The sequence below is a fragment of the Artemia franciscana genome, chromosome 9, assembly GCF_032884065.1.
Source record: "Artemia franciscana chromosome 9, ASM3288406v1, whole genome shotgun sequence".
NCBI classification, from domain to species: Eukaryota; Metazoa; Arthropoda; class Branchiopoda; order Anostraca; family Artemiidae; genus Artemia; species Artemia franciscana.
In genome coordinates this window covers 22,413,618-22,432,882 of record NC_088871.1, presented here as the reverse complement: position 1 = coordinate 22,432,882, position 19,265 = coordinate 22,413,618, and the positions used below count along the sequence as shown (strand labels likewise).

Below are 19,265 nucleotides of genomic sequence, written 5' to 3'. Positions count from 1 at the left end.
TTTCCACGGGAAAAATTTTCCTCGTGTTTTTTTCTTGGGGGTAAATTCTGGGGGGGGGGTAAACAATGGCCACGGTTACATTTTGTGCGACAACCACACAATGTTGAATTAAAAAAAAATTAAATATAGATTAGGTTCTAAATGAGCCCCTAATCATTTCACTATTACATTCCAGCACCCCACTAGTGGTGAAAAATTTCTCACCAGAGGGTTAAAAAATGTATTTATAAACTTTTGATTACAATAGGCCGTTGAACGTTCTTTACTAGGTTTCAGATATGGTTGGAACCATGCCAACGTGGATATTAGAGATTACTGCGTTCATTTTGTTTCACTTGAGTCAAAAGTACTTAAAAAACTTTTCATGTTCATTTTGATTGACTCAATTTATACTTTTTACCGTCCAAGAAGCAAGGGACTACTGCAAATGTGCTACATAGAAGTTGATACCTCATGAGGGCTTTTCGGATCAATTTATGAATTCACCGTTTTTTTTAAAGGCTATTAAAAAAGGATATTAAAAAACACTTGTATTTTAAGAGACAGATACTAAAATTTGCATTGTACCAAGTTAAATATTGAAAATTATTTAATTTTTATTAATTTTGGTTTTTAAAGATTTTTTTCTAAATCTTAAATACAGAGTTTATATTATTAGATTCTTTTAACTTATTTCATTGACCCTAAACTCAAAACCGATTTTTGTTGTGACTTTGGATCAAAACGATTGAATGTCAATTTGTTGCGTCTGAAGTATCTAAATTATATACCGTTAAATCTAATAATATACCCTAATCTTTGTTTGTAGCCCTTTTTTCTAGTGTCTAGTGTTTTTTTAGTGTTTAGTGTTTTTTCAGTGTTTAGCTTATTGAAGGGGAAATAAATTACCGGCCCCTTCCTGCAAATGAATCACCTTGGCCAGTGTTTGAACGTTCTTAAACATGTACGTTACAATGTGTAATTTTATAAATTTCAACTTGTATTTTAGCTGACGAATTATCAGGAGAAAAACGCTCCTATTATTATCAGAAGAAACGCAACTGGATCCGAGAACCACAAGACAGATTCAAAGAATTTTTGTTTTTAGGCACCGAAAAAGTAAGTCCATGATTAATTACGGTTGTATAATGTTCCCATCAGGATGATTAGTTCTCCTAGAGTATTTAGTAGACTATCAAACAGTTCGTGGTAACGAACTGTAGTAAGGGGTGACCCTGCTCAATAGTAACCGAAACTCTAAAGCACGGAGTTTTGATACCAATAGTTACATTAAGAGAATAGAATTTTAATACTAATTTTAAATATGTAAGTTTCATCAATTTTTTTTACCCATCAAAAGTTACGAGCCTTAGAAACTTTGCCGCATTTTAAAATGGAGGGAAACACCCCCTAAAAGTAATAGAATCTTAACAAAAATCACACCATAAGATTGAAATTTAGTTTGTCCGACGACCATACTGTAGAAGTTTCAAGCTCCTATCTACAAAATTGTAGAGTTTCGTGTTTTTTGCCAGAAGACAGATCACGTATGCGTGTTTATTTAATTATTTAATTGATTTTTCTAGGGAAGATCGTATTGACCCAGTGGTCTTAGAATGTCACAAGAGGGCTCATTATAACGGAAATTAAAAGTTCTAGTGCCCTTTTTAAGTGTCCAAAAAATCAGAGGGTACCTAGGTCCCCTCCCACGCAATTTTTTTCCCAAAGTCACCGGACCATTCAGTTCAACACAGTAAAAAAACAATTAGCTATATCTTTGGGGACCACTTAATCTCCCACAGTCCCTGGGGGAGGGGCTGAAAGTTAAAAAATTTGACCATTGCTTACAGATAGTAATTGTACAGTCGTTTTCAGAAGGAATTTTTCGCTTTGGGATGGGAGTGGGTCGAGGAAGGGGGTTACGTGGGAGTATCTTTTCATGGAGGAATTTATCATGAGGGAAAAAAATTTCCATGAAGGGGATTCAGGATTTACTAGCATTAAAAAAAACAATGAGAAAATACATAAGAAAATTAAGTTTTTTCAATTGAAAGTAAGGAGCAGCATTAAAACTTAAAGCGAATAGAAAATATCCCCTATTTAAGGGGGTTCGTCTCCTCTACAATACCTTGCTGTTTACACTAAAGTATTTCCAGTAATTTCAGTTATTCTACGGCCTTTGTGATTCAGGGATCATTGTTAAAGATTTGGGACGAAATTAAAGCTTTAGTATAAAGAGCAAGGTATTGACGAGGGGGCAAGCCCCCTCATATATGCAATAAAAATACACAAATAAAGTAGTTCGTTACGTTAGTTAATTTGGAAGTTGCTTACAATTATTACTAATAGTACCGCTCATTAAAAAAATACAAAGTTCTAGTTGAATTTTTAAATAGCCAACAATTGGAGGGCACCTAGGCCCCTTCCCACACTCATTGTTTCCCCAAAGTCACTGGATCTAAATTTTGAGATAGCCAATCTGTTCAGCATGGTTGAAAACCTTAATAACTGTCTCCGGGGATGACTTAATCCCACACAGTCCCTGGGGGAGGGGCTGCAAGTTACAAACTTTGACCATTGTTTACATTTAGTAATGGTTATTGCGAAGTGAACAGCTGTTTTCAGGGGGACTTTTCACGTTGTGGTGGGGGTAGGTCGGGGGTACATGGGAGGACTTTTCCATGGAGGAATTTATCATGAGGGAAGAAAATTTATATGAAGGGGATGCAGGATTTTCTAGCCTTATTAAGAAAAACAATGAGAAAGTAAATGAAAAAAAGTTTTTTCAACTGGAAGTACGGAGAAATATTTAAAACTTAAACGAACTGGTAATATTATGTATACAAGGGGTTTGTCTCCTCCGCAATACCTTGCTCTTTACGCTAAATTATTTTTAGTAATTTCAACTATTTATTCTACAGCCTTTATGATTCAGGGTCATTCTTAAAGAATTGGGATTAAATTCAAGTTTTAGTGTAAAGAGCAAGGTATTGACGAGGTGTCAAACCCCCTCATATACGTAATAAAAGTTTACAAATATAAAAGTTCGTTACGTTAGTTAATTCGTAAGTTACGTATATTTATTCCTAATAAAAATGTTTGTAAAAAAATAAAATTTCTAGTTGTATTTTTAAGTAACCAAAAATTGGAGGGTAACTAGGCCTCCTCCTCCACTTGGTTTTTTTCAAAATTGTCTCATCTACGGTATCTTTTAAAACAAATCTGGGACAATGAGTAAGTAGTAGGAACAGGATATTCCCAACAATTATGTAGCAAATAAGATAACATTTTCCATTTTTTATCTAAAACTAAAACCATTTGTAAGGGATGAAAATTGATTGGACTTACCAATGTCCAAAATAAAGCATAATTATTTTTTGCTTTATTTTGAAGTGCAAAATAGTGGAACAAATGACCTCCCTAGCTTTAACAAGTCAAATTTTATTTAATTTCTTTGATTCTTATTTAATTTTTTGGTGAGTATTTCGTGAGCATTTTTGTTTTTGAAGTCTTGGAGGATAAAGGAAAAGGAATGAAAAAAGTCGTACACATTCAGAATTTGAAAACAGAAAATTAAAAATTTTGGAACATCAATCCCACTATACCTTTTTAGAATTATGACTACAAGAAAATTTAATACGCATTGAAAACTATAGACAGCACAAAATGAATATTATGAAATAATAAAATGAATGATTATCACAGAGATTATTTCAGATAAGATGGATTACGCAGCTTCAACTATGTAATAAATACAAATTACATGCAAGTAGTTGCCTCATAGTATTACTAGAGTAGATAAATGGCTATTGATGCACTTATATCCGAATTTAGAACTGGAGATATTAAAGAATCTCTGTAAGCAGAAGGATTGAAAATTTGCAATTTTAGACACGTTTTTTCAAGGAGGTGGAACTTCATCGACTTCCCTGTCTTTATTCATGAAGATGTGAATATTTTAGCGTATTAATCGATAATCTAGTTTAATTCATTATGCATTTACAGATAACAGCAGATCCAAGATTGGCAATAGAAAAGGATGGGAACCTTACAATTCACAATATAAATCCCGGTGATTACGGGTGGTATTTCTGCGTACGTGAAACAATCCAATCTCTTATCATTCGTGACACTATAGTTCATGGCATCTTTGGTAATAGTAAGTACTTTCCAATGATATCTGAAAGTTATTCATCTATTTTTTGGGGCATATGCTCCTGGCAATATATGTTTTTGATTTGTAATTTGATTGCAGTTCCATGATATTAATGTTTGAACGCAATATCGTAGGATGGAAGAAACCCAGCTTCATCCAGCTACGCAGCTACAATTTGTAAATACCCTTAATATTTTTTTTTTATTGAGATCGGAAATTACCTTAATGTTTGTTAGATACCATTGAAAAAAGAAAAATAGCCTTTTCTTCAGTCACTTTAGACTGTTCTCTAAGACAAAGTTTTATAATAAATGAACTCTTTATTACTAAATTACAAAAACTATAAATACACACAACCGCCGGGGGAAGGCTCAAACAGCCTGGTGTTGGACGGCTGTAATCCTCTAATTCACAACCTAATTAATTAACAAAACAAATATTAAGGAAGGACAAAAACACTCTCACTCAATTACCCCTCAATACCAGAATATACCTAAAAATGCTAACAATAATATATATATATATATATATATATATATATATATATATATATATATATATATATATAAATTAACTCCCCACTCTCAATAAATGTTTTTTTAATTTTACTTTAAACGACCCAATATGTTCCGCCTCCCTAATGCCAGCTAGGATATCATTCCTAATAGCCGGAGCTAAATATCGAATTCCGAAAGCTGCACGTTTGGTGTCTCGGTACTCAACAATAAAATTATCTGCCTCTCTAGTCTCATATCCATGGAGTGAAAGATTTACTCAAAAAAAAAAAACTGGTAAAAACTGGAGGACATACATCATTGCAACATCGATACGCAAAAACGGCAGCTTGATAACCTTGAATCTGACCAATTTTAGGCACTATTAATTTCTTAAAACATGAAGCGGTATCATTACCATTTTCTACATAATTACCAAGAAGACGTACTGTTTTATTTTGTAGGATCTGCACTCTTTTAAAATTTGCATAGAAATTACTAGACCAAAGGACACAACCATAAGAAATATAAGGCGCAACAATGGTGTGATATAATAATAAAAGAACTGATAATGGTAAAACATGCTTTAATTGACGCAAAATTCCCAAACCTCTAGCAACTTCAGCTGCAACAAGATCACTATGGTTCTTCCAAGATATATTACAATCAAGCTGGAATCCCAAATAACGCACTTCATGCACCTATGACAAAGGCCTACAGTCAAAATATATCTTTTTATCAACACATGGAGGCTTACCAACTCTCCTATAAATCATGAAATTAGTTTTATTAACGTTCACTGAAGGCTCAAACTTGTAAATACAAAAAATGCCTTTATTACGCTATTTACTTTCAACAACAAATCATCGACAGATCTACTAGACACAGTTAAAGCAGTATCATCCGCAAAAGTCGTAATACAACACTCAGGTAAGTAGAAACGCATTGAATCAACATGCACAAGGTACAGAAGTGGTCCCAAAACAGATCCCTGAGGTACACCACACCATCTTAGTAAATCTAAGAAAAAAAACTTAGTGAATTGATGGATCTGAAACAATAATGGATGCAGCGATAAATGTATCTCATCTTTTTAGTGCAAATTATGAAATCAGGTATTTGGGCTTAAGGAACAGCATTTTTAATTGATCCTTTTGGAATGCTTTAAAAAAAAACTCATTTACAATGTCATAAATGTTGATCATTTAACAAAAGTAAAGTTAATGAAGTTTCAAAGTTTCCAAAGAATAGAAGTTCCATTCTAAAACGTTCTATCTGGAAAGTTCAAATTAAAAAGAACATAGAAAAGCTTGAGTCCAGTTTTGGGAGAGATGAAATATGGTAATTTGCATTAAAAAACTAACATAAGGGCATACAACACAATTTATGTTTGATAAAAAAAAGTCAATAACAGCAATCGAATAAATAAGGGTGGACAAGGTGAAAAACACATAATACAAAGATTGGATATAGGGAGCATATTTTTTTGGCTTATGTATAATACCAGTATTGCCTGTGGTTTTTGCTGCAATCATCCCTACATGCTTTTTAAAATCAAAACCTTCTCTACATACAACTTAAGATAATATTCAACACGTACTTTGGCAAATAAACATAGCAGTGCATCAGTTTGGACAACTTATAAACGCATTGAAATTGTACCAATATATTTGTTTTTCTTTAGCGCTGTTGAGTTTATACAACAATTAGTTTTCGTAATAACATTCGGAACTGTTGCTAGTGTCCTCGTCTCTGGCAATATTATTCATTTTCATAATGCTATTCAGGCTAGTGGTGATGTTAATACCATCCTCAGCACGCTCAGAATTTTTTTTTTTTTTTTATGTCCCGAGTCCAAAAAATTGATCAAAATTTCCAAATAGTGTTCAAAATGTTGATGACACTCACACTTTTAAAAATAATATTAATAAATGTATTATGTCATATCGAGACACAAAATTTTATACTTCCCAATCATATAGTTTTCCCCCTTTTGGGTGTTTTAAAGTGAATTTACATGCTTAATTTTCTTAACCATATCCTCTTGTGAATATAGTTTATGTATTTGCTAGAGTTAGAAGGATTCCAACGCTTATGTAACTTTCAGTGTGGGCTTTCCATGCCAATTGTTTTCCATTTTTTTTCGGATTGTTTTATAAAGAATATTGTTGAGTATTCTAGCCACACAGGCTCCCTAGATCTTAAATACCGACTATTTTTACGAGGTTTTGTTTCCCTAATAAAATAGTCCTTCTCTTATATTAAATTATTAGAGCATAAAATAGAATCATGAAAAGCAAATTAAATAAGAATAAAACAAATTGAATACAATTCTACTTGTTTAAGTTAGGGAGGTCATTTGTTCCGCTATCACTTATAACCATCATTAAGCGTAAAAACACTATGGGTGTGGTTCTTAATGATCAGAAGACCATTATGTCCTGAACGGAATATATAAAGAGCCTGTGTGAGCTCATTTTCGGCTTCCTATTTTCGGCTTCAGATTAAGGCGTTTTCAATTAAACTCAAAGTCCGTTTAATCAATCAAAGTGGGGAAACATGGGTATGAATTCCATTTGTTCAGTTTAAGTTTCGTAGAGATAATGTTTGTGTATATTATGAGCTCTATGGAATAATTATGTCTTCTTTTAATCAAATGTTTTAAACATGTGGGGTTAGCTATGCATCTTAAAGGAAATTGCTGGGATTGATCGTTTAAAGTAAGAAATAATCAATTTCAAAACAGATTTTTGAGTAATTGTAGTTTGTGGGTTTTGAATTAAAAAGCAGATAGATAGCAAGGTTATCAAAGGTCAAGAGATTTCCTTCAATGAGAGGAGAGGGGTAAAAGGGATTTTAACAAATTCTAGGGTGGAATAACAGCGTGCTCACTCTGTTTTCATGGGTGGGCTGGTGGGTTAAAATGCGAGACGATCTTGTAGAACAGCTCTGGTTTTTTCAGAATATGTAGTTTTGTCGTAATGTAAACCCGATGAAACACATAAGATTATATTTATTTTTAATTATATTTATTATATACTTTAAGGTATATATAAAATATATATATACTTTATACATTTCATTATATTAAGTGCTTTCTTTGAGGTCATTAATAAGCGAAACAGTAATGTTGGCTTAACCTCTGATTCAAAACCTTGAATTTTTACGTAATTGTGTTATGTTTGGGGCTATCGACCTCTAATGGTTATAAAATAGGTGGTTGTTCAAATTTAGTTCGACTTTCAGTTCCTCCTAAAGTGAGTGCCGTCAAGTCCATGATTGTAGCGCCAGAACATGACGAGGTGACACTGAAGTGTGAAGCCACCGGCAATCCACAACCTGAAATAATTTGGAAAAGAAACGATGAGGTAAGTTTAGTTTCTTTGTAGTAAATTTCTGAAAAGTTGTTCAGTAAAATTCTAAATTTTGGTGTTTTTATGTGAAAGAGTTTTACGTCCTTATATATATATATATATATATATATATATATATATATATATATATATATATATATATATATATATATTTATATATATATATATATATATATATATATATATATATATATATATATATATATATATATATATATATATATATATATATATATTATATATATATATATATATATATATATATATATATATCTGTATATATATATATGTATATATATATATGTATATATATATATATATATATATATATATATATATATATATATATATATATAATATATATATATATATATATATATATATGTATATATGAGGGGGACGTAACCCTTCATATAATGTTTTTTGTTCTTGATAAGTTTCAATATTGCTCCATACTTTCAGTTGAAAAAAACATGTTTTTTTTAGTTAATTTCTCATTGTTTTTAATAACGTTGGAAAATCCAGCACCCCCTTCATGAAAATTCTCTTCCCCCACTTCTCTTCCCCCTACTTTAAAATGAGCCATTTTTCTTACATTCTAGGACCACTGGGTCGATACGATCTCCCCTGGAAAAAAAACAAGAAATAAACAAACAACCGTGATCTTTCTTCTGTCAAAAAAAAAAAAAAAATTCCCCATTTTTCCCGATCGGAGCTTGAAACCTCTTAAAGTAGGTTTCTTTAATACGCTGAATCTGATGATGGGATTTTCATTAAAATTTTATGAATTTTAGGGGGTGTTTCCTCTTTTTTCAGAAATAAGGCAAATTTTCTCAGGCTCTTAACTTATGATGGATAGGATTAAACTTAATGAAAATTGTATATTTAAAATCAGCATAAAAATTTAAGCCGTTTCACTCCTTCTTCATTACCTTGTTCTTGCTGCTAGCTTTGTTGCTTCCAATCCTTTTGCAAGCGGGAACTAGGTGATCATATTTTGTTAATATAGGTTAGCAATGGCATTGAAATTAATGTCAATGACATGAAAATTTCTGCTGTTGTCAATGACATTAAAATTTTCAATGTTATTGAAATTTATACTGTCATGGGCATATGTAGCTTTGTTAACCTCACGTGGTCTGGTGGCGTAATAAACAGTTTTCAGGAGTAGTGGTAACAATATGTCACCATGACGGGCATGTTACTAATTCTGGATGAGAGTATGAAAGCGCTGTAACTCCAAAATTTGCATAAGACATTTCCCATATGGACTCTGGTTGATAATATATGGTCTTCAAACCTTTTTTGATTTTTTGCCCATTTTTTTTTATTAAATGCACTTTTCATTTCTATTGGTTGCTTTCCAGCATATGTAAGTATTGATAACGACTTGGCCTATCGTCCAGGTCGAGAAACAAATACAAACATCGTCCACAGACAAATATAAAAATTACAAAGGAACAAAAAAACAACAATTCTCTATGGTTCGTCAGTGCAATTTTCTTAAGACCTAATGACACTGAGATCTTACTAATACTGAGACTTCCAGCTTTTTATATTTTTTTCTGATTGGCTAAAAATAGTTCATGAAAAATTATAATTGATTCAGGTTTGCGTTAGTTATATTTTGGCATTAGAAAAATATTACTGTGAATAATTGAAGTTAAATACTCAACATATATATGTCAAAGGTCTTTTGGATAGACAATAAAGCCAATATAACCTACATTCTACAGCATTGGCCGTTTGGCCCCGAGACCCTGTCTCCAAGATTTTAATTTGCAGCGTCAATTCAAAAAACAATATGCTTCATTAAGGCAGTACTAGGGGCAGGGGGTTCAGTTTTGATCTTGGGTCTTTATCCTCTCACGAGGGCTTGCCCCTCGGCAACCACATGGCTTACGCACCGGAGTGCCACTTTTTTCAACTCCATTAGCCTTTGCACCCACAAAGGTACACTTCGTGCCAGACGCCACAGACTTCTAGCACGTGTAGTGGTTCCCTCCTGCTATCTCTTCATATCCTGGTGTCCCTTCACATTAATATGGTATTACTTATTATAACAGTTTATATTTAAATAGCTTTCTTCAAACAGCCTTAACAAAGTAATTCAAATTTATTTTAACGTAAATTATAAGAATTAATCAGATATTGACACATGCTAGTTTTTTTTGTTTTTGTTTTTTAATGTTTTCGTCTTTTCATATTTTTTATTGATCAAACCTTTGATTTTTTTTTCTAAATTTCTAAATTTCAAACTCGAATCAACACGCACTCTGAAAAATACCTAGTATTTATTAATTTTGACTTTGAGATTATAAACTGCAGAATAGTAGTATTTTTTTAAAGTTTTTATTCCTGGGGTCAAGCCAGAAAAAAACATATATGAAAAAAATTATCTTTACCCGTGTTCAAAATAATCTAAAAATAAATCAATGACTATTAAATAAATCAATGACGTAACTATTGATGGTTAAAACAAAACTTGATGAAACTTGTATATTTAAAATCAGCATTCAAAAGTTATTCTTTTGATGTAACTATTGGCATCAAAATTCCGTTTTTAAGAGTTTTAGTTACTATTGAGGGTCGCTCCTTACTACAGTTCGTTACCACGAACAGTTTGAAATCGTGTTTGATAGCAAATTGTTTGGGAGGTCTTAGGCCCAATTGTATATTAATAGTAATCGGTTCAATTACTATTATTTCAATTACTATAATTACTAATACGAACTGTTTGATAACTGGTCAAAGTTTGTGGCCAAAGGTTTTTTGACTATGTTGAAAAAAAAGTGCTATCTTGGAATTTCGATCTGGTGACTTTTGGAAAAAAATTAGCGTGGGAGTGGGCCTAGGAGCCCTTCAATTTTTTTGGTTACTTAAAAAGGGCACTTGAACTTTTAATTTCCGTTACGATGAGCCCTCTTGCGACATTCTAGGACCAATGGGTCGATACAATCATCCCTGGAAAAAAACAACAAAAAAACAAAAACAATAAACGAATGAATAAACACGCATCCGTCATCTGTCTTATGGAAAAAATACACAAAATTCAACATTTTCGTCGATAGGAGATTGAAACTTCTGTAGCTGGGTTCTCTGATACGGTGAATCTGATGGTGTGATTTTCGTTAAGATTCAATTACTTTTAGGGGATGTTTTCTTCCATTTTCTAAAATAAGGTAAATTTTCTCATGATCGTAACTTTTGATGGGTAAGACTAAACTTAATGAAACTTGTATATTACAAATTAGCATTAAAAAGGATTTTTATGATTTAGCTATTGGTATCAAAATTCCGTTTTTTAGAATTTCAGTTGCTATTCATCCAGTTCGCTCTGTACTAGTCTGTTACCACGAACTTTTTGATTTCTTTGTAACTTTTTTATTTGTGTCTTATGCTACCTTTCCATGAGTACCTTTCAAGAAACCCAAAATTGTGGTAATAATTATTTTGATGAAGCCATCCAGCACACTTATTTAATTAAGTTTTATTCAGTTTGTAATTTAGGTCAGTTTTAAGAGAGTATTGTCGATTTGAATTCCCAGGTTTAAGATAATTTTCTTTTCTTTTTTTTTTCAAGGAGAAATATACTTGTTCAAGTAATGTAAAAAACTTTTGAACTTTGTGTGATTCCTCTCTTTTTTAAACAGCCAGTGCTGAATCCAGGGAGCCCAGGCGCTTTCTAAGGGAATCTCTAGTTGAAAATTTCATACATTTTTCAACACAATTCAGACATTTGTTTTCAAATTCGTTGCTCCTATGATGGGTGCTAATCTTACTTAGATTGACTAAGGAATGGGGATGGGGGAATGTCCTCGCGAGAAGAATCATGTTGCCGTAGAAAAATCTTAAACAATGAGTGTAAAGTTAAATTTTGGCAAAATTGGGTAAATTTTTATCCAATATATATATATATATATATATATATATATATATATATATATATATATATATATATATATATATTCATCGCTTTGAGTATTGCGAATATGTATAATCTGTTATTGCTGATAAATTACAGTTAATTTGAGTTTTCGATTATTTTTTTTCTCTTTAAGAATCACAAGGTGCCCACAATTGATAGACTGCTATTGTATGCCGTCTTGGGCGACTAAAAATATGCAAGAAAGGTATTTTGTATTTTATATTGTGGGAGAACATGGTAACTTGATGAAAAAAGTTTTTTTTTCAAGTCCCAAGACCCTTAAAAAAATTTCAAGTGCCAATGGTTATATTAAACTTCTTAAGAACATTTATTTTGTTTCTTCGGACTATTTCAGATACACTAAATAATTGATGTCTTCTATCAAAGTAAATTGGAACCTTCACGTAAAAAACATTTATTACCTTTTTAGTTGTTTTTTTTTTGTTTTTTTTGTTTTTTTTTGTGGTGACAATTTGTGAATATTGACAGCTCTAACGTTCATTATATTGACGTCTATAATGCCAAAACCATCCCAACTGAACTGTAACAAATTGAAACCTCCCCGTTTCTGCTTCTTACTTCTAATTAACTTGTCCTTTGTGTTTTACCTGCCATTTACGAAATGGCCATGTGATAAAAATAAAGATCATCCAAGGAGTATTATTGAGGGGGAAAATTCATTTTTTGTTTCATTATAATAAATTTAGTTCCCTCTATAGTGTAAACAGGCATGTACAACTAAATATTTTTTTTGTTGGGGGAGAAAGTTGGAGCACAACGCTAAAATAAGACGAAAAAGAAGTGAAATATACCATAAGTAAAAGGAAAACACTTCACGAGCAAAGTGAAGTGTTGCGGCAACCTTTGTCCAGCTTCGCCAGCTAAAGTGTCGTGAGAGCAACACTTTGGTTTTTATTCTTCGCTATCGATCAGGAATCACATGATCAAAGGCTATTCCTCAGCGTTGAAAAAACAACCAACAAAATAGTATCGAAAGAAGGGACTAAATTGACTTTGCAGGCAGTTGAACTTAATCCTTTTCAATCGTAGACATCGTGACGGATGAAAACTTGGAACAATATCTTATATACCTTAGTTGGTATTAAAAAGCTATCCGTAACTTTTCAGGATCAAAATATCATAGATGACACTCTATTAATTATTACAAAACTGCCTCGTTGTTTTACGTTATCGTTTGTACCCGTTGCGTAAACGCTTAATTCTAGGTTACAGTGAGTATGGGTAGATTACACCAACTAGCAAAAGTTACAAACCCCTCTTCACTAAAGATGATTGTAGCCTAACAGTCGATTATTACTTACAAGTCCCCTACATGTCTTATCACTGGAACCAACTCGGTCTTGCCATCAGATGCACTGGAAACAAATAATAGGTACACCAATTAGCAATATTTGTATAGCCCCTCACAGCCAAAGATGAGTATGAGCTAACAGCTGACCTTTCCTTACAAGTCTCTTAAATGTCTCACAATTAGTATCGGCTTATTTTTGGTTTCAGTGTGTACCCTACTACTGAAGTTGTCAACCCCTTGAAACTTTCAAACTAGTATATCTCATGATGGAATTTTTGTACCAAAACATGGATGACATATGCTTTGGTCAGCTCATCAAGAACTATCAATTGCCGTCAAAAAAAAATTCTATCTGTTTTAGTTCAAAAGTTGATTTTTTGCCGTAGGCCAACTTTCTAACGTCACCACTTAGAAAGGAGCAAAGGATAAGCTCCAATTTCTTTAGCAGTGATAGAACTTTCAAAGTTTAAGAGGTAAATTTGATAGCACTTCTCTACCTCAATCCCAGTCAATCAAGTCCGAAAAAAACAAATGATAAACCTAGCCAAAATCGAGGCAGCACTTTCGGACCCGTGCCAAAATGTCGCTTTTTTGCTTCTGTAATTTTTTCTCTATTTATCACTCAAAGAAGATATATCGGGTGTGGGGCCGGGTAGCTGCTGTATATATCTAACACTTATATATTTTAGTCCATCTTCAATTTGAAAGTGGTGCCTGCCTCCTGGCCTGCTAGAACTGAGCCTCTGAATGTAAAATCTGTGCCGGAGTTCACAACGGTACCGTGCGTTCGGACTCACTGGTGGCTAAACGTAACGTGGTCCTTTAGCTTTTAGCAATGGGCGCTAGTGCTTAGGAGCCTAGGTTCGATGGTTGCTTGCCCTCAGGAGACGGCGATAGGGCAGCTTCACCGTCAAATAAATCAAATATTCCATAAGGTCGAATGCCAAAGTCACTTTTAGACGACTTGGGTACCGGTTGGGGTGTTGTAAACGGTAGAGCAGTAATTTACACTGCAATCTGCTGAGACTAAGCCTACGACCGGGAGATTTGTCTTGCCAGCGGGCAAGTCCCCCAAATTTACTTGAATGAATTCAGTGTTGCTCGTGAGGCGGATTGGTGTGTGTCTGTAAGAGACGTGTGACGAGGAAAGAGAGAAAGGAGTGAGAGGAAAGGAAAGGGGGTCAACCTAACCCCATTGTCTGGGTAATGGATCTTAGGTTCACTTGGGGCAAGAGTGTCAAGACTCAGGGAATGTCTTGACATGGGCAGTGAACGGGGAATATGTTATTCCATTTTCTGTCCTTTTTATGTGGTTACCAAGCTCAGAGAGTAATTTCGATTTTTTTTTTCGACCTATGTTTACCAGCACTTCCACTCAAAAGCAGAAACATCGTTTGATGAAACGAAAGCTTGGCTGCACAACTTCAGGTACTCCTCTCTGATATAGGCTACATAACTCCACTTTACTTCGCACACCATTGGCTCTGGCTCGTGGACAACCAAAAACCATCCTTTTTGGCCCCAGGCAAGAGTTCTGCGGAGCTTTCCAAAATGTAATGCCATATTCATCAATCCGGCCTGAGATCCACACTTTCTATAAAAACCGCACAGGTTAGACCTTTACCAGCTTCCAGGAATAAGCCGACATCGGCGGCATAGGAAAAAAAAGGGACAGAAACCAAAGTGTTCCTCTCGCAACACAATTATTTGAAAAATTGTACAACTCTCACAATTTCAAAGAGGTTTGTAGCCCCTCCCCTCTGAAGTTGGTCCTTTTGGAATAAACGAAACTACACCTTCATTTTTACTGATATAATTTTTTTTGGCGCTTTTGATATTGTCAACGGATTTTTATTTTATATTTGATATTGCCAGACTTTAATTACTAAGAAAATCGTGAATTCTGAACTTAATCAAATTTAAAGGAGAATTATGATATTAATGTTCATTTTGGGTCTACAAAAAAAGATGCACAATCTTGTTTTGAATTTAGGGCAAAGAAAGAGAGTCGTATCTCTGCTTTTGTCTGTTTTTTTTTTTTTTTTGAATGCATGTTAAAACCAAAATGTAAAGCTACAGGGTCTATACTTTTCTCCAGTTTTGTCACTTTGTTTTTCTCCTGTTAAAAATCCCCTTAGAGATTTTTTTTCAATTTCTAAACCATTTGTTTAAAGTGGTGGTACTAGCTTAAAAAGCTAACCTCCCTTTTTAATTGCCCCTTCATATTTCTATTTTATTGGTTCTTTTGAAAATGAGCAGATAATGGTCCCTGATAACGGTTAAAGTTGGAAAACATTATGCTGAGTCCAAACTGCTCAATGGTAATAAAAGAGTAAATATTTTTCTGTTTATAATTTTTCCCGTCTTGAGAGACGTTCAAACTCTAAGCCCATGATTCTCAATGTGAGGCGCTTATCCCACTGGGGAAGCACGATAATATTTTGGTGGGTTATGGGCGGGACATGTACCTTTCGACTGACTATACAAATGAATATATGTATGACGTGTACCTATATTTCAGATCCTTAATTCTGATTAAATAAAATAAACTAGTTTTTTTTAACTGAAAATAAGGAGTGACATTAAAACTTAAAACGAACAGAAATTACTTCGTATATGAAATGGATTGTCCCCTCCGCAATCCCTCGCTCTTTACGCTAAAGTTTTTAATTGTTTTAAAAAGTAGAATTGTGGCAAAGAGTCAAACTTTTCTCCTTGACGTTTTTTGACGGTTTTTCCTCCTTGACGCCCCGCTCCTTGCGCTAAAGTTTGATTCTTTCTCGCAACTCTACTTTTTAAAACAATAAAAATTTAAATATCTTTATTTAAATAAATAATAAAAAATATATTTTCATTTCCATTAGAATGAGCCCTCTTGCACTACTCTAGGACCACTTGGTCGATACGATGACCCCTGGAAAAAAAAAAAACAAAAAAAAACAAATAAACACGCACCCGTGATCTGTCTTCTGGCAAAAAATACAAAATTCCACATTTTTGTAGATTGGACCTTGAAATTTTTTTCTATAGGGTTCTCTGATACGCTGAATGCGATGGTGTGATTTTCGTTAAGATCCTGTGACTTTTAGGGGGTGTTTTTCCCTATTTTCCAAAATAAGGCAAATTTTCTCAGGCAGTAGCTTTTGATGACAAAGACTAAATTTGATGAAACTTATATATTTAAAATCAGCATAAAAATCCAATTCTTTTTATGTATCTTTTAGCATCGAAGTTCCGTTTTTTAGAGTTTCGTTTACTATTGAGCCGGGTCGCTCCTTACTACAGTTCGTTACCACGAATTGTTTGAAATAATTTTTATTGTGAAAGACGTCAAATTCATATGTATTTAAAGAGCAAAAAACATACATTTTGTACTGACATCATGCATTGTTTACCAACCGTTGTATTCAGGATTTTCTTTCTACCAAAACTGGTTTGGAACCAGTGCTCTAAACATTCTTAATTACGATGTCGTGTTTGCTTATTAAACACGAGCTAGTTTCATATGTTATTCATTCCAAAAAGTTATGATTCACGCTGTCTTCCTATTTTGGGGGAGGGGGGAAGGAGACCAATTTTCGGGAAATCCTCTCAAAAGTTCCTCTTGTTAGTACATAATGTGTTCCATTTTAGACGGTCGAAGTGAATATAAAAACTATTGACAGCATGGGTGCAATTTTCATTGTCTGGAGATCAAACCTTATAATTTCAAGTAAATTTACTCTCAGAATTCAAAAATCAATATTTTTCTGAAATTTTCAAGAATGGTTTTGCTGACTGAGTTCCCAGAAGCAGTAATTCAGGGTTCTGGCCCCTAAGGCCCTCGACGTTTGCGCTCATGGTCGACATGTCTCATCATCCAAATAAAGATTAGCCGTGTGTTTCTAGATGCCGACAAAAAGGTAGTTTTTGTCGATAAGAGATTTGCGAGTGTAACAGTTTATTATTTCTAGGGAAAAGAGGTGTTTGATGGGTGCTATAACATCAAAAAATCAACAGTCTCCAGCATAAAAATAGCAAACTACAGTAAAGAGCCAACAGCGTCGTATAGTTGCATGGCCGATTATGACGGTTTCTATTTTTCAAATGATGCAATACGTAAGTTCCATGAAGTTTCTATGTTTTGGTTCTATTTTCAACTGTAACTTTATTTTTCGTTTTATTGCCTTCTCCAGCAGTGAGTTTGTGACACGGAAAGGTAATGAATTTGAGATTTGCTTGAAAATTATCTGAAATCCAGGGAACAACCTTAAGGTTAATAGGGGACCAAACTTGTAGTTTTCTAGTATGGGTATAAACCATTGTATTTTGAATGTAGAAAAAAAACACCAGGTTATACTAATTTTAACAAGTTAACTCAATTTTTCGTTTTATTACAATCTCCAGCAGTAAGTTTGGGACACGGAAAAGTCGTGAATTTGAGATTTGTTTAAAAATTAACTGAAATCGAGGGAACAACCTTAACCTTAATAAGGGACCAAACTTTTTCAAGCAGTTTTCTAGCATGGATATAAACCATTGTGTTTTGAATACAGAAAGAAAACACCGGGTTCTATAAAAGTTCATGCAAAACACCCGAGTTACAGTCAAAACAAACGTAAAATAAATTTAGAAATGTGTTAACTTTCATAATATTTAATCACAGCACTTTATTTATTTGGGTATCAGAAGGGCTCTGGCGCTTTTATTTTACTCAGAAATGTACGAAATCTAGCATTAAAATTTTTTATAAATGAAGACAAGAATTATTTGAATTCCAAATTGTTAGTTTCCTCTCTTTTAACTGTAATGGGAAAAGTAAGTTTTCTTTCATTTTATATACGTTGAGTGGAAATGAAGACTTAGAACGTTATTACCCTCGGTGGATTCCTCCATGGGCTTTTATTCAGAAATAACTATATTTTTCAGACTTCTTTGATTTTATTCGTAAATATGTCCATAAATTTATTCTCATTGGTAGAGTGAAAAGCTTCTGATTTCTTACAGAAAACTTGGGGTGACCATTTCCCCATAATAAGCTGCTATTTATGCTCCATAATAAACTCCTTTTTGTATGTTCAAAAATTCTATACTGAATTTGTTTTATCTAGAAAAAAGGGGCAAATTGAAACACTACTACTACTAACTCACTGCAGCACCAAGCCACCTAAGGCAAGCACACCTGCGCACGCTGTTCCTCCAGTCTGATCGGTTCAAAGCATAAATCCTTACTCGCTTCCATAAGTTTCTAAATGTCACAAAATCCTTTCGTATGCCCTTCTTTTATCGGGTTTAAGAATGACCTACTTTTTGCCTGGACCCAATTTGATGTCCAAAGAGAATCTTCATCCGTAACATAAGGCATAACCATGGTAACTTTTCGTTAATTGTAGCTCTAGTGGTAGCGAGCCACATTTTCCCTACAGATTGTTGTTTGATATCCGATCAGGTTAACCTAACCAGAAATCTTGGAAAACGCTTAGAGTGGAGAGACCGGGATGAAACTTGATGGGAAGAATAAATACAAGTCTTAGATACTAAATTGCATAATTGGAACGGATCCGTTGTCTTTGGGTGAGCTGGGGGTTGTTAATGTGGAAAAATTAGAAAAATTGAGGTATTTTTAACTTAAGAACGGGTGACCAAATCTTAATGGAATTTTATATTTAGAAGGAACTCATGTCTCAGAGTTCTCATTTCAAATCCCGACCTGATCTGTTGACATTGGTAAGAGTTGGAGGGGAAAACCTGAAATTTTGGAAAACGCTTGCAAATGTCCTTGATACGTGATTGACATAGCCGGAATGGATCCACTCTCTTTGGAGGAGTTCAGGGGTGGGGTTCAGTGCTTTGGAAAGCTTGGTGCTTCTGGAAGTGCTAGGACGATGAAAATTGGTAGGCATGTCAGGGAGCTGTACAAATTGACTTGATAAAGTCTTTTTCGCCGGTTTGACCATCTGAGGGGCTTAGACAAAATTTCGTATTTTTAACTTACGAGTGAGTGATCAAATCTTAATGAATTTTGATATTTAGAAGGACCTGA

At 33.7% G+C, this 19,265-nt stretch overlaps 1 protein-coding gene across 6 annotated transcripts in view; it reads left to right on the top strand.

The window, feature by feature from the left end:
* Nucleotides 1-988: 988 nt before the first annotated feature.
* LOC136031149 (hemicentin-1-like) overlaps nucleotides 989-19,265 on the top strand; it is a gene marked incomplete at its 5' end in the record, with an annotated part of 290,871 nt that continues 272,594 nt past the window's right edge. For all 6 annotated transcript variants that reach the window (XM_065710473.1, XM_065710471.1, XM_065710476.1 and 3 more), the window contains 4 exon segments: nucleotides 989-1,098; nucleotides 3,985-4,138; nucleotides 7,876-7,997; nucleotides 17,197-17,341. In XM_065710473.1, coding sequence (XP_065566545.1) covers nucleotides 989-1,098; nucleotides 3,985-4,138; nucleotides 7,876-7,997; nucleotides 17,197-17,341 — 531 coding nt within the window.